This window comes from Aspergillus brasiliensis (assembly GCF_001889945.1).
Source record: "Aspergillus brasiliensis CBS 101740 unplaced genomic scaffold ASPBRscaffold_19, whole genome shotgun sequence".
NCBI classification, from domain to species: Eukaryota; Fungi; Ascomycota; class Eurotiomycetes; order Eurotiales; family Aspergillaceae; genus Aspergillus; species Aspergillus brasiliensis.
The window spans coordinates 332,365-357,567 of NW_027137460.1; the positions used below are offsets into that span (position 1 = coordinate 332,365).

Genomic DNA, 25,203 nt, shown 5'->3' on the forward strand with positions numbered 1-25,203 from the left:
TAGATCGTCTGTGAGTGGACGTGCAAAGTAACTACTAAAAGCACAAACTGCTGATCTTTGTTTCAGCTTTCATTCACGCACGATTGCGTAGATCATAATGCTCTCTCTCTCGTCTCTCCCCCTTTTGAGATTCAGACTAATTTAGTTTAAATAAATACGATGAAGTGCAATGAGACTTGTTTAGCGTCGGCCCCGTGTGTGTTTGTCTGAGTGGCTTGAGACTGGAGACTTGAGACTTGAGAGATTTAATTTACTGGAATGATCATGATTGTGGGCCCACACACACACACACACACACACACACACAGACATTCCGCCATCCAGTCATTTTGCTGGCTTTGCGCCGTGTGAGTGGGATGGACCCTTAGGGATGCTGGATCCTTGGACCCTGGTGCAGAATCTGCTGTTAGAATTGAAATTTTGACTATTGCTGTTTGATCACTCGCACAACTGAATGGTCTTTGATGGTGATTGAGGATTCTCTCGGTTTCTTTCCACCGGAATGAAATATGCAATGAGAAGGTAATCGGAGGATTTTCGTGTACTGTGTACGACAACGTGGGATGATCCCCATGATGATACGATGAGCTGATGAGACGGACGGCCGGACTCCCCGGGGGGATTGATTGATTGGATTGGATTGGATTGGGGGGCTGATTTTCATTTTCAACCCAGCTAAGATTTGCTGTTGGTGCTCCGTACGTACTCCACACTCCAACCCGGAGTTCCCGTTGATGACGATCGGGTGGTGGTCACATTCACATTTGACTCTTTCACTTGGAAGGATCAGGTAGGATATTTCATTTCTTCGAGGGAGTATTATCCGATTGATATGAAGTATCATGGTATCTCATCTAGCATCGCGGTATCTCTATCAACATCCCGTAGAAGTAGTATTGCATAAGTCTACCACCCAAGGATAGGAGAGTGAGACACTCTCTCAGCTGAACCCCCAACACCATCCGGATTGGCGATCGCCGAGCAAATCAAAGCCTCCAACAAACCCAGTTAAACTTTTTTTCACCAACCGAGTCACTCGCAGGCATGATTGGTGCCGATGAGGGTCAGTTATCTGATCCGTCGTATGTTTATCAGATCGGGCCAGTGGGATATTTTTATTTTTATTTTATATTTCCTAGTAAGTAGGACTAGTAGTAGGGGTTTAAGGGATCGGCTCCCCCCCCCCCCCCCCCCCCCCCCCCGGCCGTTCGTTCATTTCTTCAACAAGTTCAGTTAGTTTCTGCTTTGCACCGCGTCTCGTGCGGAAAAGTGGAAAATTGTCAAATCATCTTGTGGGGTTTCTTGTTGGTTAAATACGTCTGTCTGACTGCAGTGTGTCTGACTCTGATGGTTTCTGGTCATCCCTGGATTTGATTCCCATCCCTTTCCTTTTCTTCCTTCCCTTTCTGCTTGAATCGATTGGGAGGGTTGTTTTTTAGTCCAGTGGGCTTATTAGGGGTGCTATATTTCACTTGAAGAAGTATAACGCTTCTTCTACTTTTTCTTCCTAACCATGCGCTTCTTCAAGGAGGAGAAAACCACCATGGAAACCAACCAGGAGGTCTCTGTGTCCGCCGAGTCCCATACCAAAGAAGTCACCTCGTCTGGCCATGGCGACGGCATCTTCTCCAGCTCCGACCAGTCCCAACTGAGTCTAGAAGCGCAGAATGAAAAAGAAATCGAAACTCACCCCGACGAAGTCACCCAGGATGCCCAGCTGGGTGTGCAAAAGGCCGAAGCGGCGGCCCTAGTTTGGAGCAAGAAAGCTGTTTATGCGACTTATGCTTGGTACCTACCTACCTACCTTCCTTTCCCACTCCCATACAATTGATTTGTCTAACAGTTCTAGGATATGGGTATGTTTCTTCCTCCTCGCCCTCAACAACTCCATCAGCGGCACTGTCATCAACCGCGCCTACGCCGACTTCAAAGCCGCCCCGCAAGTCAGCACCGCCAGCATCCTCTACAGCATCATCGGCGGGGTGCTGAAGCTGCCGATCGCAAAGACGCTGAACATTTGGGGTCGTGCCGAGGGTCTAGTCGTGTGGATGGTCATTTATACCATTGGATTGATTGTGCTTGCGGCGTGCGATGGTCCGAATTCCTATGCGGCGGGCTATGTCCTCTTCTATGTGGGATACTCGGGTATCTATCTTGTGTTGGACGTTTATATTGCCGATACGTCGGGCTTGCAGAACCGGGCATTTACGTTCGCATTTGCGAGCACACCGTTCATCTGTACCGCATTTACGGGGCCGTTGGCGGGTGAGTCGTTCCTCAAGGTGGCGACGTGGCGCTGGGCGTATGGTGTGTTTGCGATTGTTATGCCGGTAGCGTTTGCGCCATTGGTGGTGTTGTTGAAGTATTATCAGCGCAAGGCGGAGAGCATGGGGTTGCTGAAGAGGGAGGATAGTGGTCGGACAACGATGCAGTCGATTGTTCACTATATTCACGAGTTTGATTGTGCGTCATGTCATGCCTTAACACTATCCCCATCGACCGTGCTGTTATACTAACGAAACAGTGATCGGCGCCTGTCTGCTCATGGCCGCATGGGTCCTGCTCCTCCTCCCCTTCAGTCTGCAGCAATACGGACGCGCGCAATACAAGAGTGCCAAGTTCATCGCCATGGTTGTTGTCGGCTTCGTTCTGCTGTTTGTCTTCGCCGCGTGGGAGAAATGGTTCACACGGAAGCACTTTGTGCGGTACGAGTTGCTGCGACAGCGTACGGTGCTCGGAGCGTGCATCATGTCGGCGGTGTCCTATTTCAGCTTCTATTGCTGGGATCTGTATTTCTATGACTTCTGCATCGTGGTGTTCAACCTGAGCGTTTCGATGACAGGGTACATGACGCAGATCTACAACGTCGGATCCTGTTTCTGGGGCGTGGTCTTTGGCGTCTGGATCCGCTACACCAAACACTTCAAGTACACGTGCCTGTGCTTCGGCTTGCCGCTGCTGTGTCTGGGTGCAGGGTTGATGATTCATTTCCGCGGCGAAGGTGGTAATGATATCAACTACGTGATCATGTCGCAGATCTTCATTGCGTTTGGCGGCGGCACGATCGTCATTGGGGATGATATGGCGGTGATGGCTGCTGCGGATCGCGAAGGCGTGCCCATGATGTTGTCGCTGTTGGGACTGTTTTCGAGTCTCGGCGGTGCTATCGGATATGCGGTGGCTGCGGCGGTGTATACCAATATCTTCCCGCAGGCGCTGGAGAGCCGTCTCCCTGCGGATTTGAAGGGTAATACGACGGAGATTTACCTCGGGGGATATACTGCGCAGATGGAGTTTCCGGTGGGATCGGCCACCAGGAACGCGGTGGATTATGCTTGGGGCAGAAGTCAGATGTATGGGTCTGTTGCTGGGACGGCGATTTTGGTGCTGGGATTCCCGGCGATTGCGGTTTGGAAGAATTATCGGGTTGACCGGAAGCAGAATAAGGGTACGATGATTTAAAGTTGGGATAGATGTCTGTGGGTAGTAAAGAAGTTGGGAGGTTATTGTTTTGGTTTTACTTTCTCACAATTATATGTTCACTTTAATATCACCCTGTATTATTATCAAGTTTTGATGCAATTATCCCTGCCATCCCTACAGAAGTGCCATCTCCTTGAATGTCTCCCTGCATTGCTGTCTCTCCTTCACTCCCCCATACTTGGTGTCACATATTTCCCCAGATAAGAATCAACACCAGACCACTTCTTCAACATCGCATTCCACCCCCACAAATTCGCTCCTCCCCAAACCCTACCCACTTTCCTATAGCCTCCTCCTTCCCGCACTCACTCACAGCAACAACACCGACATTCTCACCCACATCCACCCCCCTAATCGGTACCACCAACGACGGCAATGTCTTCGCCGGCGCGATACTCCTACGGCATGGCAAAAGATCAGGTGTGATGCCTGACGTGAATGTCTCAACAGAAGATGATCGCTACATGATTTGAATATATCCATATCGACCAATAGTAACTTGTATAGATTGAATCCAGAAATAACGCAACTAGCATACTAGTAATATATACTACTATATCCTAATAATCGCTTTTTAACAGTCCGTCGGCAGTACACAATCACCAGCCTGGAGCAATGTTAGCTGACATGATATATACCTAATATGATATCATCAAAAATGTCAAACTTACATCATTCAAAATAAAACCAACATTGCACTGACACTGCTGAATACACCTAAGCGTACAGATCGGAGTAAGATCCGTGCATGTTTGCGGACAAGCCGATCCACAGTCAGTCCATTCCGCATTTGGTTGCTGAAGATTCGTTAGTTTGTAAAATGACAAAGAATGATAGTCTGAGGATGAGGATAAAGGATAGTATGTCTATCAGATTCATACACAGTCTTCTTGGGCAGCAGCCAGGTGGATTCCTAGAATACCGAGGACGACAAGAAATGAAAAGGTCTTCATTGTAGTTGTGATTTCAAATTGGAAGGATTTTCCAAAGCTGGATGTATTCCAAGTGTCCAAGTATTGCTCTAGTACCAGAGACTATAGCGAGAATCAAACAGTATTTATAAGCTTTTGGATAGCATAGTAGCAATCATAATAACATACATCATTAGGTAGGATGTTGAATGAATAAATTTCTTGCTTGCCGATCAGGTTGACTACATTCCGCACTGTGTAACAAGCAACAATTGACTCGGTCGTTGTTGTTATTGACCTGGGTACTTTCACCTAACGCTTGTGAATGGCAGTCAGCCTGAAGTGATCATCATGCAGCTTGCGGGCGGGAGCTGTTTCGGTTCACATTTCCGTGGTGCTCGCCGACGATGCCTTCGTCAAGAACCTGACAGGGATCATTCGACTGGGACATGGTCTACGAAGCTATGGTCAACGACTCCCGAGAATGAGCCCCCTGGAATGGTCTGTCCTACCAAGGTTGAGGGAGTACTGATACTACAGAGCTTCGAAAGATTGCTCAACTACATACCCTAACTATCATGACTGTAATGATTATCTTGGGTTCGGCACTAATTCGCGCAGCATCTTCCGGACGCTAGGATATACGCGCACAAGGACTCTTATGTGGGTACTGTTGCACAAGGGTTCAATAAAAGAGATGACTATTTGAAGTATCTTGCTCGATCGGCAAAAACTGGGAAGAATCTGTTCGAGGATTATCAGTAATTTTTCTTTCCCCCGCTAATGGTACAAAAACAGGTTTTCTGGGGTCTTTCCAACTACTAGCAGTATTGCAATGGGACGTAGGCCTACGTGGTGCTCGTTGACGAGTAGTCCATTAGAGATTGTCTGAGTTGAGAATTTGGAATATAAATTGTATGTATACTCCTAGTACTATCCACCCATTAACCCTCCCCCGTCCTCAAAAAGCAACCAATAACTAATGACTAACCAACAATGATAGCTACGTCCCCCATGACCTCCCAACCCTACTACTAATAACCAGTCTTCACCGACCCTTCTCATTCACACCCCGCCTCATTACTTTCCACTCGTCAGCCTAGTAGAACACAGCAACGAACTCTTCTTCCTAACCGTCTACCAATAGTACCACTCGACCTCACGCCCGATCCTCTTCTCCCGTCTTATCTACAGCCTAATCCCAGCGGCATTCAACGCCTCTCGTTCGGGTATTCCGGGGAAATGATGACTCCAGGACTGAAGTGGGTCAATTGGTGAGTGCTAGAATTAGTTTGTTCTTTATCGTGAACCAGATACTCACTGCAGATGAATATGTGTATACTCCATATGTCGCCGGCGATATATATATTCTACTTGTATAATCGTAAGTCGCTATGGAAGGGTGTTCTATTTAGCCTCACTGTTCCCATCCCGAATAGTAAATCATTCCACCTTACGGAGAACACCGAACTTCAGTTGAATCTGGGTAACTATTTGCTGAATTAGACTAGATTCAAAGCGCCCAGGGTAATGTAGGGGTAGTAGTCAAGGGTTAAGCAATGTATTATATTCAAGTTGAAAGCAAGAAGCGAGCTTGAGGCTGTTACTAGCTAGTAGAAATCAGGTGGTGGGGTGATTACTTTAGTATGCTTCCTTCACTTCTGCCTCGGTGCCTTTTTTCAAGTTTGTTGAACTTATACGGCTGTCTGTATATGTTATAGCGTTCATTTTGGATGGCCGCCCATGTTATCGCATCGATAATATCAAGAGGAGTTATTATACGTACGACTCATCGGTATTAGGACCGCTGTGAAAGTTTGGATACATGCTGTGCTTTGTCTGGCTATATGCCTAGTGGCTTACCACCAGGCCTGTGTTATCTACATCAATTTATGTTGCAGGTACTGAGGTGCAGCTGTAGTGTGGGTATTCGTCTGAGCGACTGGTGACGCAGTCACGGCGTTGCATCAGGTCAACAGGTGGCACGGTGATCGTGACCCCCGCTTGCGATGGATGAAGCCATAATGATTCTGTGTGGAAGTGTGGCTCGCTGGTTCGGCCATGTGGGAAGGTAGTAAAAGTGACGGAGTAAATGGGGTGGTCCGCCGTCGTGGCCGGGGTAGAAGTGATGACGAAACTATAAACTCGGGCGTGGTCTGGAGGAAGCATGCCTTCGCACACCGTGCTCTCCTCAAGCTCCATAATCCGGCTGCAGACGGCGTGGTAGTTCGGTGCATGAAAGAGTAGTTCTTGCTTCGGAATCCGTTGCAGCAGATCCAGGGCTTGACGGCGAAGGTCCGGCCAGCGGCACTTCCAGGCGACAGCCTGCAACGGATACAACATCTGTACGTCCAGACTCATCGTTTTGGGGACATCATTGGGGTAGTTTTCTGAGTCACTGAGCAGACGTTTGGCGACTGAGACAATATCCTCGTGAAGAGCGCGGAACCCATCCCAGTCGCTTTCATTGGTCACACGGTATCGATCGAGCCCTAGACGGAGACAATACCAGAGCATGCGAGTAGCATCGATCTCGTTCTTCGTGACCGGTCCACACGCCGATTGCTTCCGTTGCACCAGCAATTCAAAGTTTGCACTCCATCGCCGAGCAGCATGCTCGAAAGTATCGATCCACCTCAGAGCGGGTGAGTGCGGGAGGTCTGTCACATTGGCCAGATCTTGCCAGTCACGAAAATTTCCAATGTAGTAAAGCATCAAGTCGAGGAGGGCGATGCGTGCCTGATGGAAGGTTTCAAACCGCCAATTCAGGGTGAGTTTGCCCTGAGCATCCACGGGATTGACATGCACCTTTTCTCGTGGTATACTTATGAGGTGGTTGAGTCCCGTTTGTTCGTATGTATTCACAGAGAAAAAAATCAATATCGGGGTCAATTCAGCATCCACCCAATGTGTCCGAGAACTCTTTGTGGGGTGGGATCGCTCTCGATACGCCCGCCAGGACCGCACCAGGTTGAGCCCGTTGATGATATGCGAGGCAGCTACGGCAGCATTTCCGCGGAGAAACTCGAGGATTGCGAACAGAATACTGGTTGCTATGACTAGAGGTACAGCGTCTGTGCCCGAGGAAACCTTATCAATGGTGGTGCGGATGGCCCGGTTGTAAAGATGTAGTGCCAAGTCGGAACGGGAGGACTGCCAACGGTGTGCCATTCCCAAAGACGTAGACGTCCCCTCTGTTTCACAGAGAAAGCCAATCGCAGCAATGGCTTGGCGGATCGTGGGCTCAGTCAAACTGAGCTGTAAAACCGTGCGGGTCCAGAACGAAGCATTGAAGTAACCGGCCAGGAGCGTTGCAGACTTGCGAAAGAAGAACTCGAGGGCTCGGGACTCGACCGGACTGACAAACGTAGTAACTTGTGCCAGTTGCTTGGCGATGCGTATCGAATAAGGCATGGGCATATAGCCATCACACCTCCGGTCCGTACTGGTGCATCTATCCCAGGTGGTCAGTGTGGGGGTTTCCCACGACAGAGGCGTCAGAATCTCCCAATGTTTGCATACCGAAGACAAGCCGGCTTGCGTTCATCACATTTGACGCGACGAATCCTGCCGTGGCCGCACGATAAGGAGTTAGTGAGTTGTGAGTTGCTGGTGGCGTAGGTTGTAACAGGGCTTCCTCACTCACCGACATGTGATGCAGCCCCTCCGCGACCTGGTCGAGTTCAGCCGTCGTCGCCGGCTCGTGGAGGGGTCTTCAGCATTCATTCTTGCCGCAAAGCTGGGAAATGTGAGCAGTCTGGTCCCGATTAGCGGACCACAGGTACCACAAGCCTTGAGATTTTTTCTGGATGAGAATTTGTGTTCTGTAACTAACACTTATCCTGCTCAGCGGCCCATCTACCGCTATCACGTGGCAAGTGACAGGGATCTGGCCGCATTTCGGACGTTGACTGGATGCATGGGCTGCTAGTTGCCCGTAGTGGGAGACCGCGATTCAAGGTCCTGGGTGGGGGCGATAATGAGAGTCGCTGCTGCCTCAGGCTGTATAGGAGCCTAGTGAAGGATTGTCAAGGCTAGCCGGAGCTCAGCAAAAGGCCTTTTGACCCCAGTTAGTGAAACAGGCATACAGGCGGATACAAGACCAAAAAGCATTGCAGATGAATGGTCCTAGTGGATCAGTCCATCTAAGAATAACATACTACGTACGGAGTACACAACTTGAAGTTTCCACTGGATCCGCCCATGTCAGGTACATAGCTGAGTAAGCAAGATGCCACCAATCAACAACCTTGTTAGATAAGCTGATACCGGCAGAACCTGCCATAATGGCCTCAGGCCCGGCACCAGCTTCCCTTCCCTAAACGGCGAGTCCCGATCCCGATGGATTGTTGGATGGAGCTTCGGGTTACCCGCAGCTCATGTTTCTCTTATTTCCATCGTCCCATCTCCAACAGACATTTCCTGTGATATTTCTATCATTTTAGGCTTGGTCTGTCTGCTGCATTGGCTCTCTTGTTATCGGACTGTGTGCTGTGGTCATTGTGATTATTCTCACTCCACGCACTCTTAGTACTGCTTGACCTATTCTTCACAACCAAGAAACTAGTACTACTGGTACTATCGTCGCGCAGCTTCTACCTTAACCGGGACTAGATAAATTTCGCCCTTGACAGCTACGTCATTCCCCCTTCCGTGCCTGGCACTCTTCCGAATGCCCTCCCGCCGCAGTCATACCAAGTCCCGGAAGGGTTGTCTCCAATGTAAGAAACGGCATGTGAAGGTCTGGCTTCCTCTCTTTTCTCCCGTCTCTCAACCCAGTTCGCTTCCTCTTTCCATTCCCTCCAGGATCGGTGATCTCTGCGCTGCCGCTGCCTCGATGATGACATTGTCCACGTTGTTTTCTTTTTCTTCCAACAGTATCATATGTTCGCATGCTGACCCACTGGCATAGTGCGACGAAGAAACACCACGATGTGGCTTATGCAAGAAAAGGAGACTAGATTGCACATACCCTCCGTCAAGTGAGGCGGATAGCCAGCATGCGTCCACACCCCAAGACATGCCTCATGTGTTTCCTGGTCTCGAGGGAGAATCGCCATCAGACAGGATGCTTGAGATGAAGCTTTTCCACCATTATCTAACAGAGACCTACATCACGCTCTGTCAAGGGCGACTAGATGCACACCACTTCCAAGTGGTTGTTCCACGGATCGCGGTCTCTCATGCCTTCTTGCTAGACAGTCTACTAGCGATGTCAGCTCTTCATCTAGCGTACCTGAACACTCATGATAACCATTCATGGCTTGAGGTCGCACTTAAGTACCAGAACCGGGCCTGTTCAGCGTTTACTCGTGTACTCGCAGAAATGACCCCCGAGAACTGCGCACCAGCCTTTTTGTGCTCCATATTCATCATGCTCTGCGCAACGGCCTACCCGTGTGTTACTCAGGACAAGCATACATTTGAGCCTCTGTCCCATGTCCTGGAGATCCGACAACTCATAGCGGGCTGTGCTTTTCTTTTCGAACAACTCAGCGGCATGGAATATCGGGGCGACCTTCAAGGGTGGCTAAAGTATAAGGATGACGAGGTTGATCAAGATGGGAATCCCTACCAGTACTTGCCTACCCTCTTTTTACCAGAGATGGTATTCAAATGCTAATTCTTTTCTAGTGTACAGGAATCCCAGATTAAACTACGCGGGTAGGTTCTCAGAATTCTCGCAAGACTCGGTCGAGGGATGCTAACATCCAACAAGTGCCATCATGGAATCTTTACAACGGGTGCAAAGGAAATTCACCAGCCTTGGCGGGCCGAACCAAACTACGTACCAAAATACGTGGAATATTCTTCATGAAGCCATCAAACGATGGCCGTTCGGTGGCCCTAACGGTGGCATTATTGCGTGGCCCATAAACATCAGCGAAGACTACATTGCCCTGCTAAAAAGTGGGGATTGGGTGGGCCGGGTGCTATTTCTACACTACGGGGTCGGATTGCACCTTCTCTCCGACAAATGGTTTGTCCGAGACTGGGGCCGACGTCTCATCGAAACAGTCCTGCAATCGCAGGAAGACATACCATCAATATGGACCGAGACCATCACCTGGACAAAGGAGGCCGTGGAGCTCTAAACGTGAGGGGAGCAACACGGTAAATTGTTGCCGGGAGCTCTGCTATATGTTTGAGGAAAGCGCAGATAGCGGCAATGATAGTCGAAAGTCGAAAGTCAAAGTAAAGCTATGAGGTAAGGATTTGGCAAATTCATGGGTGTGACTACCTACCATGACTTGACAATCCGGGGAACCTCGACGAGCTTGGCGGATGGCTGCACTTCGATTGGGGAGACCACCGTTCGGCTCATTAGTAGTCGCCGGGCAAGCCTAACTCGGCCACCGTTATCGCGTGACGTGGGCCGGCGAGTGGCGGCTGACTTCCCGTTGGCGGAACCGCGCTCGATAAGCACGACCCAGGAATGCGGAGTCCCAGTCACGACTGTCGATTGCAGAGTCCCAGTCACGACTGTCGATTGCAGGGTGCCCTCGCTGCTTATCTCGGACCAGGGCTGTCCCCGATATGGCTGGGGCTCACCGCGGTGAAGGCTTTCCTTATTTCTTGTTCTCCCTGCATCGCCGAGGCAGGTCCTCTTTCACACCCCTTCTACTTCCTTAGGGTAGCGTGTCTGCGTTTAGGGCGCCCTCCAACTCTGGCGCACCAGGTTCACGGGGCTCTCCGATGCTGATCCTCCGCACCCGCTAAGTCTCGCCGACGTGTCTACGCTGTCGCTCTGACCCTACTGGACCCGAAGTCGAATTTCTTTGCGACATGGAGACCTATCAGTCCGGTCAAAGGTCGAGCCAAGATGCGGAGAAGCAGGTATTTAGACCGAGTTGCTTTCGTCGATCCTCTTTCGTGCGATCTTGCGTCATTATTTAATCGTGCTTCTAATCGCTCTGTTTCTGCAGCCACTTCTCGAAACCTGGGAGACCCCGGTCGCGCGATCACAGTGGAACTTGTTGAACGATAAGCGACCCAGTGCCTCGGCTATGTTCCGCCTTGCGAAGTTCACTCTATTGCCGACGCTCCTGTTAACTATAATAGCGATACACCTGCCGGGTGTGCTCACCTCACCCCTAGAATTCGCGACTAGCCGAGTTGACCTAACAAATGAGTTGGAGGATGGGAAGCGCGGTGCCGTGGCGAGCGAAAGTGCCATCTGCAGTCGCCATGGAACTGATATCATAAACATTGGGGGAAATGCAGCTGACGCGGTGAGAACGTCCCAGCCGGATCTGTCATTCATGCGGCACCTTGCTGATTCCGATCGTAGATGGTCGCGACAATGCTTTGCGTTGGAACTGTTGGTGAGTTGGCCTGTAATAACTGGAGAAGTGCTTGCGTCTGACGTTAGCCGAAAAGGCATGTACCATAGTGGAATCGGAGGAGGTGGATTCATGCTCGTTAAGACTCCTGAAGGCTCCTTCGAAGCCATCGATTTCCGCGAAACTGCCCCGGCAGCCGCTTTCCAGGATATGTTTGAGAACAATACGAAGGCTTCTACCATTGGGGGTCTTGCAAGGTGAGTACTCTTTCTTGTGTGGATGCTACAATGTCTAACATACTTGAAGTGGCGTTCCGGGGGAACTGCGTGGTCTCGAGTATCTCCACAGCAAGTATGGCTCGCTTCCCTGGTCAGCTGTTGTGCAGCCCGCAATCCGAACCGCACGGGAGGGGTGGCCAGTTGGGCAGGATCTGGTCCGTTATATGGAAGCTGCTGTCGGGGACGGGGAAGACTTTTTGTCTCGGGACCCTACCTGGGCGCTCGACTTCGCCCCCAATGGAACCAGACTTGGTGTCGGTGACACTATCACGCGAAAACGGTATGCGGCCACGCTGGAAACCATCGCGAACGAGGGCCCTGATGCCTTTTACTCTGGATCAATCGCGAAGACTATGATAAATGCAGTACAGAAAGCCAACGGGACAATGACGCTTGAGGATTTGGCCAATTACACGGTCGCTATCCGAAATGTCTCGGAAATTGATTACCGCGGATATCGGATTACTAGCACCCCAGCCCCATCCAGTGGTATCGTGGCTATGAACGTGCTCAAAGTTCTGGGGACTTACGATGACTTTTTCAGTCCGGACACTCTGAACCTGAGCACCCATCGGATGGATGAGGCTATACGCTTTGGATATGGATTGGTACGCTTATCCACTCTGGTTAACTGCCGGGCAGCTGAATAGGTAGAGGTTGGCTAACTTTTGATAAAGAGGGCCAATCTAGGGGACCCTTCTTTTCTCGATGGCATGGACACGTACCAGAAAATGATGCTAGCGGATTCTACTATTGAAGAGATCCGAAGAAATATATCCGACCAGCGTACTCAGGCCGTGTCTGCATACAATCCGCAGGGGCTTGAGAGTCTTGAAACGTAGGTCTATCCTGATTGGCATCATGCCTCTCAAGAAACTAACATATGCAGACCGGGTACCTCGCATATTGCCACCATTGATCATACTGGGCTTGCCATTTCCGCGATCACGACCATCAATCTGCTCTTTGGCTCCACAGTTATGGTTCCTGAGACCGGTATCATAATGAACAATGAGATGGATGGTAGGATACATACTTGCTCCTGCTTACTGCAGCTACTGACTTGTTATCAAGACTTCTCTATTCCTAATTCGTCCAACTCCTTCGGCTATATCCCCTCCGAGGCAAACTTTATACGACCCGGGAAACGCCCGATGTCCTCCTGCACCCCGGTCATTGTCACCCACCCTAATGGGACAGTGTTCTTCGTCGCCGGGTCGGCAGGAGGTAGTCGGATCATCACTGCCACTATCCAGAACATCATACACGTCATCGATGAAGGTCTTTCAGCGGCGGAAGCTTTGGCCCAGCCACGCCTTCATGATCAACTGATCCCGAATCATGTCACCTTTGAGTACGATTATGACAACGAGACCGTGTCCTTCATGGAGGCAAGAGGACACAATGTGACCTGGGTTGGACCAGGTCAGAGCGCGGCGCAGGCAATTCGGGTTCTAACGAATGGAACTTTCGACGCTGCAGCGGAGCCCAGGCAGGTCGACTCCGGAGGGTTCGCTGTTTGAGAGCCTATGATGGAAGATCTGCATATGCGCATCATGACTATACATATATGAGGGTTTTATGAGCGATACGTTCTCTTTGTTTTGGATATACAACTTCTGACTCGGACCGTATGGAGAGATAAAGTACATATAGCAATAGACTTGAACATTGAAATGAACCATGATAGTTTTCCGGCCATATATGGTATTGGCAGAGCAATGGTCTAGCTTGACGACTGTTGTCACACACCTACTTTGGTACTACGCCGTTAGTGCCTTTTTCACTGTTATCAGCTGTGTTTTCCCACTGGTATTTGTATTTCGCTGTCACCAGCTTGAAATATGCTGCTACTAATATTGAACCTAATTCGAGGTTGAGATATACAAACGTGAATGATCGTCTACTCTGCTGCCCCGCATTGTATCTCCACACACGATAGTAGTATGAAGCTGTGACCTAGCCACACTAATAGGCAATTTTAGGCCAAAGGGTGGTAGAGCAGCAGCCCGAGTACAACTGCATCCGCCGAAAGCAATTTTGGCTCCTCTCAACCGAAGTCGATCGGTCTGATGCGAGTCTGTAACAGACGCAAGGACCTGACATGGAAGGGACGGGACGCATCAGATGGCGGGCGTGATCTATCAGATATGGTCCGTGCGTTGGCCGGGTTCCGCGTCGGCGCGCGCCAGCAGAATGAGGAATGTGTGCTAAGTTGCTTTCAGTTTGCCCTCGCCTGGTGTTCAGCGTGAATGGCCCAAAATTCTGTCTTGCTGGCCGATTGGACGATTGAACTGCAACTGTTTGGTTCAGTGAAATTCTGAGAAAGACACTTGTGTTGGATTCATTCACTCTTTCGCGGTCGATGTGGCTGCTCTAGCTTGCACATATGGCTGTTGGAGTTGCGAGGTTTTGGATATGGTGGATTGGTGTTACTCCTGTGAGTGGATCTCCTGCAGATAGATAGAGAGGAATATTCATTCACTAATCGATTCACTGCGCCCCGTGTTAGTCTTTCAACTCTTCCTTCTCGAATTCCTGACCATGCGCCTCTATCCCTATAATCTATCTCAACACACCGCTGCATATTGAAGATACACACCCAGTCGGCATCTATCGAACGCTTCAGAGACCATATTCAGAAAACATACACCACACAGCCATGGCAGGTGGCAAAGGAGTCACCACTTACCCCTTGGTCCGGATCTCGCCTCCACATATCAACGTCGACCTCTACGATTCGTTCGATGAGCTGCACCAACGCACGGTCGATCAGATACTCTCAGACGAGGCAAGCTTTGAAAACAGCTTTGACGATTACAGCGGTAGCGATGGTATTAACGGAGATGATGACATGACACAGAGCGGGGAAGAGCAGACTTCGGCATCTACCGCTGCTACGCATTCTTCATACGTGAACTCGCCTTATTTCCCAAGCAACAAGCGCTCGAAGACCCAGAAGGCGGCACAGAGACACATTAGCCAGATGGACTCGAAAGACGATGAAAATGATGATGGATCTAGTATGACTGTGAATGGACTTGGTGGACATACGGTCGTCGATAATGGCGAGACTCTGGATGACGCTTCCGAGGAGGATATCGTCTTCGCGTCTGTGGACTTCGACAAGCGGATGAAACTCCTTACCTTCATCAGCTCACACCCCTTCATGAAGAAGGGCGAATATCCTGTGCTACGATCTGCACGGCGAGAATTCGTTCGCAAAATACGTCGAAAGAGTCTATCAGTTGGTATGAAAGAGGCTGATCTTGGAAAGCTTGTTGCGCATGTCAAGAAGATCTACCTTGAACTCTATGGAAATAATCAGATGAGTCTAGATGGTCCTGAATTCGGCGAGGAGATCAATGATGAAATTGGAGCAAAAATGATACGACCAAAGTCGTCTAACAAGGACAACAAGAGGAAGCGAAGCACCGGTGATGACCACGCAACAATGTCGAAGCCAGAGGAAAAGAAGACTACATCGAAGAAACGAAAGTCTCTTGAACCGATCCCCAATGGACACGATAAAAAGCGTGACGTTGTTGAACCGGATGCGTACCATTCGACCGCGAAGCCTCCCAAGAGCCACTCCAAAGTCAGCAGGAAAAGGTCTGCGGATGTCGCTAAGGACATGCCTACAATTACTATTAATCTATGCCTTAGCGATAACGAAAGACTTGAGCCTGCCACCAAGCAGAACGTCCCGGTCAAATCACCAACCATTGGGCAGGCCTCAGATGAGCATAACGAAGGGCATAGCAACATCCCATCGCCGCCACATGCCGAAGAAGAGGCCAAACCAGATTCTGTTGTGAATGAGACGACTCAATCTGAGGAGACGATTCCAGAAACTCTTCCATCACAGCAAACGTCGATCAAAAGGTCCATGGCTCTTCGCCCCTCTCCGCAACCCCGAAGCAAGCACACTGTTGGTGATTCAGAAGAAGACGTAGAGACTGGATTACTACAACATGTTTTGGCGAAAGACGGAGTGCCCTCGGCTACGCAGGCCAAGCAGCCCGAAGCTTCGCTGGGCGACCGAACCCAGCATCCAGATCGTATGTTGCTCAAGAAAGAAAGGAATAGAAGGAGGCGTGAAAAACGCAAACAACGAAAAAAGAAGCTTTTTGGTTCCTTCTTTACGAACACCGATGATGCCGCGCCGTCGACGAGTGCAACTGATGCTCGGCAAGGCCGTGTCTCTAAAGAAACCCCTGGAACAGCGAAACCTAATGCCACAGTGGTCGATGATCTTCCCACCTTGGATGAGGCATTCTGGAATCTGGAGGATTTTTAGATACCAATGATTCGCAAAGTTCAACCACCAGCGATGAGGTGAGGTCAAAGTATTTCATCGCCCCCAAGAAAACGAGAAAAGAGAATGTGCATTGCGAAATGAAGGAAAATCATTACTCGAAGAATGTTCCTGAATGGATACCCGAAGAAACCCGAAATCTCTTAACTAAACTCGATCTTTCATCAGATTTTCTTTCCACTGCTTCAGACCTGAGTGATGTACCTAGCGGTTTCGATGATATTGCATTTGATTACTCCCCCGGTGCCACACCCATTCAAGCACAGTGTACGCCAGAGGCTGTAGAGCCAAGCACCCCGACTAAAGCAAAATCAACGGGGCCTGCTTCTGTGCTGCCTAGGGCACCCCGTTTCAGGCCTCAAAAGATATCTCCCTACTTTCCCAAACCTCTAGTTGACCCAGATTCATGTCTTCCATTTCCGCCCATCGATGCTCCTTCATTTGGCTTAGTACAGGAGCAACTTGCCCACGATCCTTTTCGTTTATTGATTGCAACCATCTTCCTGAACCGTACGCGTGGGGGCGTTGCGCTCCCAGTACTATTCAAAGTCTTTGATCGATTCCCAACGGTGGAGGCGATGGCATCGACGGAAACATCCACCCTGGCATCTATGATACACTGTCTCGGATTCCAGAACCAGAGAGCGAAAAAGTGCATTACATTAGCCCAGACCTGGTTGGCCTTCCCACCTACGGAAGGAAAACGCTACCGCAAACTTCACTACCCTTGCAAGGGAGATGGACGTGATATCGGCCCAGATGAATCCATTGCTGATGATGACACTCGTGTGGGTTGGGAGATTGCTCACCTCCCTGGCGTCGGGCCCTATTCTTTGGACAGCTGGAGGATCTTCTGCCGTGACGAACTCCGAGGACTTGCGTCGGATTGGAGAGGACATGGGGCTTCCGAGGCGCATTTTAGTCCTGAATGGAAATCGGTGTTGCCGCAAGACAAAGAGTTACGGGCATACTTGACATGGATGTGGTTAAAGGAGGGTTGGGTGTGGGATAGACACACTGGGAAGAGAACACCGGCGAGTGAACGAGTGATGCGAGCAGCACGCCGAGGAGGGGTGGCTCATGAAGAGGATGGGAATTGGATTCTTGAGATGTCGCCTGTGAAGAAGGCGTCGAATGGATTGACAACATGGAGTTAGGATTTGGCATCTAGGGAAGAGGAGTTATTGCTACGCTTATATCCGTCTAGTAGCGTTTTGATACCCTGTTGATACTTCTCCAATAGCTGAATTCGGTTAATACCATAGCTTGTCATTTACTGAGCTATACGGTGTAGTGTTGTGTTCAGATGTAGTATACAATGTATCAAATGACTACGAATTCAGGGGATACTGTAGATACCACTCAGATACTACTCAGCTAATCTGAGGTTCCTCCCAGATTTCTGAGCGCTTCAATGATCACGACGACAAGCTTCATCCCATTTGGATCCGATGTACCAGACTCGCCTGTGCTGATCCACTTGGGTGAGTGAGTCATTGGGTAGCGATCTATGCTTGCCTCAGGCAGAAGCCGAGCATGATGCCTGAGGCGAACGGGATCACGCCTCTCGCGATGGATCGTGAACTTTGTCTGATCTTCTTCGCTGGGAACACCATTGGATGCGAGAACTGAACCACTCCAGGCATTATCCTCGTCGGCACCATCCCCTTCCTCCAAGGCAGCAGCATCCAGGCCAGCCCATCGCGGTGGCGTGGTCCTTGCTGCTATTTGTACTTCCTTCTGTCCTCCCGCTTGGGTTTCTATGCAGCACCACGTCACCGGTGGTCTCCGAGCTTCTAGTGCTGCTAAACTTGGGAAAATCCCACGGCCACCGAATCGCTGCGGGGATCCTCTCCGCCAGCCCGTCTCTCACCGCAAAATCCCCCGTCCATCCAATTTGGCTTGCGATCTTACCCTTATGCACCGTCCCTGAACTACTCGCTATTTGATTGTCTTATTTCCCCTTCTTCTTCATTTCGGTCACCTTAGCTAATCGTCGAGATCTCCTTCACTTTCCTCTTTTCGTCTTTCCCCTCCCCGCCCGCCGCCCACGGGATGTTGCATGGCCTTCAGCAGCGCCTTCGGTGGTTTGGCACAAGCGCCTAGTCAGGCATTCGACCAGTGAGAGTTGCATTCCTCGATATCTCTTAAGCGCCAGACGAACATCAATCGGGTCTCGGGTCATCCGACTACCCTTCCTTTCGTGACATACTCTTGGGAAACTGACGACTCCTCCGTCTTTTCTCTTTACTTTTCCTTTTTTTTGAAACGAGGTAACTAGACGAAAATATCAACCGATCGGACAGTGGGGACGAGAGCAGGAAACAAGGGGTGGAAAGGAAGAACGACAACGCTTCATTGCCGTCTTCTACCCTTCCTTTCACCTCTTTTCGAACCCTTTCCACCTTCTTCCACATCATGTTTCTACCGCTGAGACTAAATGAACGAGATCGCGATAGGGACCGGGAGAGAAAGACTTCTTCATCTTCGACCCTTTCATCCAAATCAAGACCACGCAAGAATCGCTCGTCCCACGGACAGACCTCCCGCACTTCAACCAAGGAACGCGACCCCGACGCTCCCACGGGCCGCGCCTCAACCCCTTCCACATCTACTTCCAGTTCCCGCAAGAAGCGCCGGTCCTCCATGCCTGGGGTCGATAGCGCCAGCCGCTCGGGGACAGCCTCGTTCCTCGAGTCGAGGACCAGCCTGCCATACCCGACGTTCTCCAAAGCCCATAGCAAAGAAGTCGTCAGCAAACCGAGTATTCCTACACCAGATCCGACCGACCTGACAGAGGGTGGTAAAGAAGGTACCAATGGGGATACGAAAGACCGTGCCGATAATAACAATCAAGCGCCCCCTAGCCCCCCACTGACGAGCGTGGACCAGCAATCACACAAGGCAAGCACAGTCGGTAGCAAAGAAGAGAGAGGATCGGAGGAGAAGCCAGAGAAGCCAAAAACAAAGATTCGGATCAGAGCAGAGTCCACACGATCATCCTCAAGTCTGCGGTCGAAGAAGGATGACAATTCCAAGACGAGCAAGCCGACACGGTCGGAGACAATAAAACCGAAGCGCTCCAGCTATGAGACCGATTCACCGTCACGGACGGCTAGCCGCAATTCGACCCGGTCAAAGATCGTAGAGGAAGCGGCTTCCCCTAAGCGGTCATCCAGCCATGCCACTCCCCCTCGCTCCCCGGCAACAGTGCGCGATGTTGGTCCGGATTCAGCGAATGGATCGGACGCAACCATTGCACCGCCTCATCAGTCTACAACTTCTCGCAAGCCGAAGAGTCCAGAGAAACCGCCGTCGCGCAATCAAACGCGATCGTCGACCTCGTCTCGCCCCAGCTTTGGGACTCGTACACCGGTTGACGCTGCCTATGATTATGGACGGCCCCCTACGGCGAGCTCTGCCTACGGCGCTCCACCACCGCCACCTCCTCCTCCCGAAGTTCCTGTCTCGATTCCGAAAGTGGACTATCTTCTACAGAATGGTGGGCTAGACCATCGCGTTCCCAAATCCTTGCTCGGTCCCTCAGTTCCCGAGGCCTCGCCGTATGCGCCATCGCCATCTCAGTTCGCAGCAACTAAGGTATTTGAGCCGTTCAATCGACTACTGGAAGATTACAATAATGTCATGGCCAAGAACGGGTCGCTAGCTGTTGCCACGGGGTATCGGTCTGTAGCGCGCCGCCTGCTCGATCGCCTGGAAGCGGTGTTTGCTCGTGATATCTCATGTGAGTACTGCGGCTGTCTAATGTGTGAGCATGAGACGATAGAAGAGCGTCCGTCAGGCGTCAGCTGGGGTGAAGTATTGGAGCTTGTCTCCGGCCGTCGTGAACTTCCCAGCTGGCCGGCCTTTATATTGAACCCCGCCGTGGTTGACGCAAACTGGAACGGGGAGGAACACATTCCGATGCAGAAGCTGGACATTGATGTGCCGGAGGAGTATCGTGACCACTTTATTCGTCAGTCGCGGAAGACGAAAGTTGCGGTGGATAAGTGGCTCAATGAGCAGTCCGGTCAAGCCACGAGCGCGCCTGATGAGGTAGATGACGAAACTCTGACCTTTGCCATCTTAACCCATCTCGGACCTCACGAACGACAAATATTCTCCGCTCTACTCGGCCTCGGCTCGACAGTGCCTACACCACGACCTGAGGGGCCACCGCGTCCGCGACCCGCACCATTGGTGTCATCGTCGCTCGCCATCCAGCGGCTGTACCGATTGACCTCCGCTCCGCGCGATCCCGAAGTCGCTATCTACATGCTGAACAATCCAGGCATGCACCATGTTCTCGCCACCCTGGCAGCAATCAGTGACGACGAGTGGGATATATTGATCTCGGGTCGGTTTGATGGCTTTTTGCGGAGTGGTGCTGAAGACGTCCCCGGCGCCCCTGGCTCCACCCCGCCACGTTGGAGCTACAGTCGATCCAACACTCCCTTCACCACCGGCGGCATCTCGCGTGGCCCGACACCAAATCCAGTGGACGGAGGGATCCGACCAGCCAGTCAGCCATATGGCCCGGCCCCCTCGCCTGCTCCCGCTTCATTCGGTGGACCGATCGCCCTGGACGAGGAAATGGAAATCGCAGCTCTGGCGGAGATCGAACGGGACATCTACCTTGGCATGGAGGCACTTGAAGATGCTTTTGAAGCTCTTCACTGCAAGGCAGAGGTGGTGCGTCGCGCCCTTCGCGAACGTGGCGCAGGGCTGTCGATTGCGAACCAGAATCGCCGCGGTTCCTACGTGGAAGCTCGCCTGGGGACTCCAGCCTCCGGCTTAGGCGTATGGGACGACGGTGCAGACGACGACTTTTTGGACGATGCCGTATCGTTGGCTCCAGACGACTCGGCCAGCAACATCAGCTCCAACCGCCGACGCCGCCCAAAGCGCCGTACTGAACGACGGACACCCGCTCCTGTCGAGGAAGAAGACGAGGAAGAAGTATATGACAGTCGGCGAGGCTCCCGGAGAAGATGATCGAAGTATGGACCAAATCATTACATGGCGGCCAACTCCTTTCAAAACCAAATGAAAACAAAACAATACGAACAACACAACAGCATCCGCATGGTTCTCTTTATTCTAGTTTCATTTCTATCAGCGTCATGACACGACTTTTGAACGAGCGCACGGAACCACGAATGCATGAATTGCGACGAGATGAGATGAAATGAAATGTATCAATGCTTGAAGACTCAAGAAAGTCGAGATGGCGGGTGTGTCTGTAAATGACATGCACGACACCTAATGTTTATGTACTTTAACGAAAGTTTCCCTTTTTTTTTTTTTTCTTCCGTTCCTGTTCGTCCGGTATTTTTGTTCTTCTCGATTCCCATCAACTGCTGACAACGATAATGGTTTCGTTGTACATACGCCCCTGATGTTATGACTTTTATGAATCGGTGAATACCAGCTGCATATAGGTGCTTTATATTTTAGATATCATGCTTGAATAGTATACATGTGGTCCATACTATCTGGTTGTCAATTCTTAGCATCAAAAACATGCCTACACTCTGCGTATATGATAGTCATCTTCCTCGTGATCAGACATTTTGCCAAGACCTGTATAAAGATTCCATCAACTAGGAGCTTGTCCGCCTAAATCCGCGCTTCAACCCAGACCCCAATGTGACAGTAATGTCCATGACGACAACTAGCATTCCTTTCTATTTGAGATATACATATATATATACTATATAGATTAATATGTATTAAGTCGTTGAGGTGCACATTGTAGTAACTGGTTGTTATCATGTGGGAGCAGGCAGTTGGCGTGTACTATTAGCACTATCCTCTAGTTATGTGTGTATATATATATCGGGTTTCATTAGTATGATTTAGTAGTACTAGTAGTAGTTGTTGTTGTCTTCTCTATTTTTCATACGATTACTTGATCATTTATATATTGGATATAAACTATATATATACATGGTATTGTAAGTAGTACTAATAACGCAAACTTCTAGTACCTTTAATCTCGACAAAGTCTTTGGAATGAGTACTACAACTACTACAACTACTACAACTACTAGTACCCTTAGGTGATATCGTAATATGAACATGCCTGCTTACATATTAGATACGCTTAGTATTTGATGGCATTTGTATTGTGCTCGAGGAGACGGTGTTAATTCTATCTCCACGGAGTGTGTATATCGAGACATCATTCGTATCAATCGATGAATGTACTAAGAACTCTCAAAGTGCAAGCAAAGGTATTGTCTGCCACGTACCTCATAGTTAGTAAAGCTTCTTTCTTCTCTGAAAGATACTAACTGCACCTTTTGAACATGCTTCTTACCCAGATGAGCTCCGTTATTTAGATTTATCAACTTATTCATCTTCCTAAAGAAAGCAGCGAGGATATCTACAGGTGAATGAATGGTAGTACAAATTCAACTGGGAAGACCGTATCATTGACGTACTTAGTACCTCTTACACTCTCTAACTACTAACCTGTCAGGGTAGGAATTATACTTTGGAACCGACTATGCTGGCCTTCCCCTTCCCCCCCGGCAGTCAACCCACCAAGCTCGGCAGAATTTCTTCCAACAACCACAATGAATTTTTTGATGAGGTGTTGAAGGCAGTGGGAGGTCATTCCATCACCGATCCGCACTATTCTAGAATTGTTCGCTTATGTTGCGGGGAAGAAATCAGTCGGGAGGCTATACGAGGTGGGGAAAGCCGATGACGCATCCCTCCCACAGACCAACGATGGATGGAAGTAAGTGAATACGAAGCGGAGACCAGATTTAACAACACAATCGAACTTCTCGTTGGTTGCATCTTATTCCCGTTCACTGTACCCCGCACGCGTGTTCAAGTTGAGTTCCTTGCATTGTTCCTGAGGGCTTTTGGGTCACGGTTAGATACTGAGGAAAGTTGCCCCTCAGCGACAACAGGCATTGCACGGAGAGTGAGCGAGTAAGTCAAGGGTGACAAATACATCCAACGTATCCGCCTGGGGATCTCAGTCTTGAAATCTGTGAGACAATTGATTTCTCAGCGATAACCAAACAAGCCTAGTGCTGTTAATGAGGTAGCTGATTTGGTCGGAGTCACCGTAGGGGTAGTTGCCCTTTCCCCTTTCTTCTTAGAAACTAATTTCTCACATCATCACCACAAGGTTCAGGGCACAAAAGTGTGCTTCAAGCTAAACCCAACTCAGTTATTCCTCATCTCGATCTAAGTCGAAGCAATTCACCCCAGATTTTGGCTTCATTGCTTTAACCATGTCGACCTTCCGGATCATCTTCGACATCTGTGCATTTCCATTACCTTATCAGTTTCGATTGCTTGATTCTCATGTTACTTACTGCATCCGGTTCGAGATCAGCTATTGAGTATCCATGGTTCATCCAAAAAATGGATCTCGTAGCCACCAAGGGTTTTTTCTGGTTCCGGTCCCGGTAAGGGAAACAAAATAGAATTTCGGCAACAGCCCTTCCGAGTAAGCACGGCTCGACTTGATCTTGGGTGTTGATGGATTATGGAGTAGTATGAAGAGGGGCCAAAAGGGGAGGGTAGGTTTGCCCACCAAGAGGGCAACGCTAGTTGTGATAGCCATGTAGTTCTATCGAAGTTAATCCCCGCCTTGTTCATTTCTTTTTAAAGCTAAACCCGCAATTGACTTTCGTTGGCCGGCCGGAGACTTTCTAAGAGGCTGTCATTGGTGTCGTCCATTGGAGACGAGTGTCCCGAAAGCTACCATATTCCATGGTGGGAACATTACCGCTAGATAGTAAGGTCTCGGCATTGGTGGAACTAGCTCCAGGAAGCAAAAGCCACCTGGGCAAGAACCCCCGGGAAAGCAATAGCAAGCAGATTGTTTACCATTGTAAACTTAGTCTCTCCATCCTTGAAGCATGTGAGACATGAGGCAAAGGGCTTGTTGGGGAATGGCGAGGGGTATGTATCCCCCTAACCACGTGATTATTCAGGTGGCAACAGGCTGCTCGAAATCGGACTTTCAGGCAAGAGTTCATATCATGTACAGTTCAGTCGTTCTGTCGAAAAGTCGCTTGAGATCAGCGGGAAGGAAAAAAAATGCTTGGGCGTTGTAGCATAAAGCAGTGATACACAACATAGGAGAAGCCTTCTGATGATTAACACCGGGCTAAGGTTACCGATTTCTCGGGACTTCGGCTGTCCAAGTTGAACCGTCCCACTCCGTATGAATGGCTCCTTGGACTCTTGGAGTTGGAGGGTTTGCCGTCGGCGTTCTAGGACCAGGACGGGACTGGGTCGAGTCAGGACACTGAGATTGAGGGGCAGCCAAGTAATTCAACTGGGGACTGCCAAGGTTCCAAGCAGGTGAAGAGTTTTTGTAACCCCTTTCCAAGGTGTTCAGGTTTCGTAGCTTAAGCCCATGGGGCAATGACTTCCATGCATGAAAGCAGCCACAAAAGCAAAGGTCGGGCAAGGCATGCATAAAGTTATTGTTATGGAATAATCTAAATTAAGTTGCGACGGATTCTTAGTTCGAGATGATTCTGAGAGACGGGTAGTTAGGCCATGGACAATTACCGTAGGGACGGCCAGAGAATGTCGATCGCTTGGCAGCAGCGGAAAGTGAAGCCTAGTCTGCCGAGCTGCCGACACTGGATGCGAAGACGCCAAGAACAATACTCCTCATGGTAGCAATAATAGTGATCGCCACAAATTGTGGGCCCTCCTAACGGCCATGACAACCTCGTTCCAGCGTGACGGTAATAATGCGGGTGGTTATGAACAGCGTTCCGTGTCGTGGTCTGCTGTAAGAGGAAATTCATTGACGATAGTCTACCTGAACTCACTTTTCTCATAATAACAGCCGTGTGCTGGATCGACAAAGATCTAGCATGGGGCCGATCTGTCCACTGTCCAGTGCTGACCCGGGGAGATCAGCAAATGATATAACTGGAAGA

The 25,203-nt window shown here is 50.0% G+C and overlaps 6 protein-coding genes across 6 annotated transcripts; 5 read left to right on the forward strand and 1 right to left on the reverse strand.

The window, feature by feature from the left end:
- Positions 1 to 1,194: 1,194 nt before the first annotated feature.
- sit2 (putative siderochrome-iron transporter) lies at positions 1,195 to 3,714 on the forward strand. The gene is made up of 3 exons (XM_067626147.1): positions 1,195 to 1,788; positions 1,850 to 2,463; positions 2,525 to 3,714. The coding sequence occupies exons 1-3, from the start codon at positions 1,514 to 1,516 to the stop codon at positions 3,460 to 3,462; spliced, it is 1,827 nt and encodes a 608-aa protein (XP_067474007.1). The 5' UTR covers positions 1,195 to 1,513; the 3' UTR covers positions 3,463 to 3,714.
- A 2,169-nt stretch (positions 3,715 to 5,883) lies between these two features.
- On the reverse strand, positions 5,884 to 8,199 carry ASPBRDRAFT_48707 (Zn(II)2Cys6 transcription factor domain-containing protein). Its single transcript, XM_067626148.1, has 3 exons — positions 8,041 to 8,199; positions 7,917 to 7,961; positions 5,884 to 7,848 (listed from the first exon to the last, which is right to left on the reverse strand). Exons 1-3 carry the CDS (start codon positions 8,118 to 8,120, stop codon positions 6,285 to 6,287), a joined length of 1,689 nt encoding a protein of 562 aa, XP_067474008.1. The 5' UTR covers positions 8,121 to 8,199; the 3' UTR covers positions 5,884 to 6,284.
- Positions 8,200 to 9,414: 1,215 nt separating this feature from the next.
- ASPBRDRAFT_59549 (uncharacterized protein) lies at positions 9,415 to 13,478 on the forward strand (the record flags this gene model as incomplete). The annotated part of the gene is made up of 9 exons (XM_067628074.1): positions 9,415 to 9,971; positions 10,114 to 10,477; position 10,891; positions 11,116 to 11,231; positions 11,321 to 11,934; positions 11,984 to 12,563; positions 12,633 to 12,793; positions 12,845 to 12,978; positions 13,030 to 13,478. 9 exons carry the CDS (start codon positions 9,415 to 9,417, stop codon positions 13,476 to 13,478), a joined length of 2,976 nt encoding a protein of 991 aa, XP_067474009.1.
- An 80-nt stretch (positions 13,479 to 13,558) lies between these two features.
- Positions 13,559 to 13,868, forward strand: ASPBRDRAFT_365568 (uncharacterized protein). Its single transcript, XM_067623527.1, has one exon. The coding sequence runs from the start codon at positions 13,639 to 13,641 to the stop codon at positions 13,810 to 13,812; it is 174 nt and encodes a 57-aa protein (XP_067474010.1). The 5' UTR covers positions 13,559 to 13,638; the 3' UTR covers positions 13,813 to 13,868.
- A 508-nt stretch (positions 13,869 to 14,376) lies between these two features.
- ASPBRDRAFT_365677 (uncharacterized protein) lies at positions 14,377 to 16,451 on the forward strand. Its single transcript, XM_067623530.1, has 2 exons — positions 14,377 to 14,395; positions 14,468 to 16,451. The coding sequence occupies exon 2, from the start codon at positions 14,618 to 14,620 to the stop codon at positions 16,253 to 16,255; it is 1,638 nt and encodes a 545-aa protein (XP_067474011.1). The 5' UTR covers positions 14,377 to 14,395; positions 14,468 to 14,617; the 3' UTR covers positions 16,256 to 16,451.
- Positions 16,452 to 16,471: 20 nt separating this feature from the next.
- ASPBRDRAFT_79049 (uncharacterized protein) lies at positions 16,472 to 21,758 on the forward strand (the record flags this gene model as incomplete). The annotated part of the gene is made up of 3 exons (XM_067629438.1): positions 16,472 to 16,554; positions 16,614 to 17,402; positions 18,595 to 21,758. 3 exons carry the CDS (start codon positions 16,472 to 16,474, stop codon positions 21,266 to 21,268), a joined length of 3,546 nt encoding a protein of 1,181 aa, XP_067474012.1. The 3' UTR covers positions 21,269 to 21,758.
- Between the last annotated feature and the right edge of the window lie 3,445 nt (positions 21,759 to 25,203).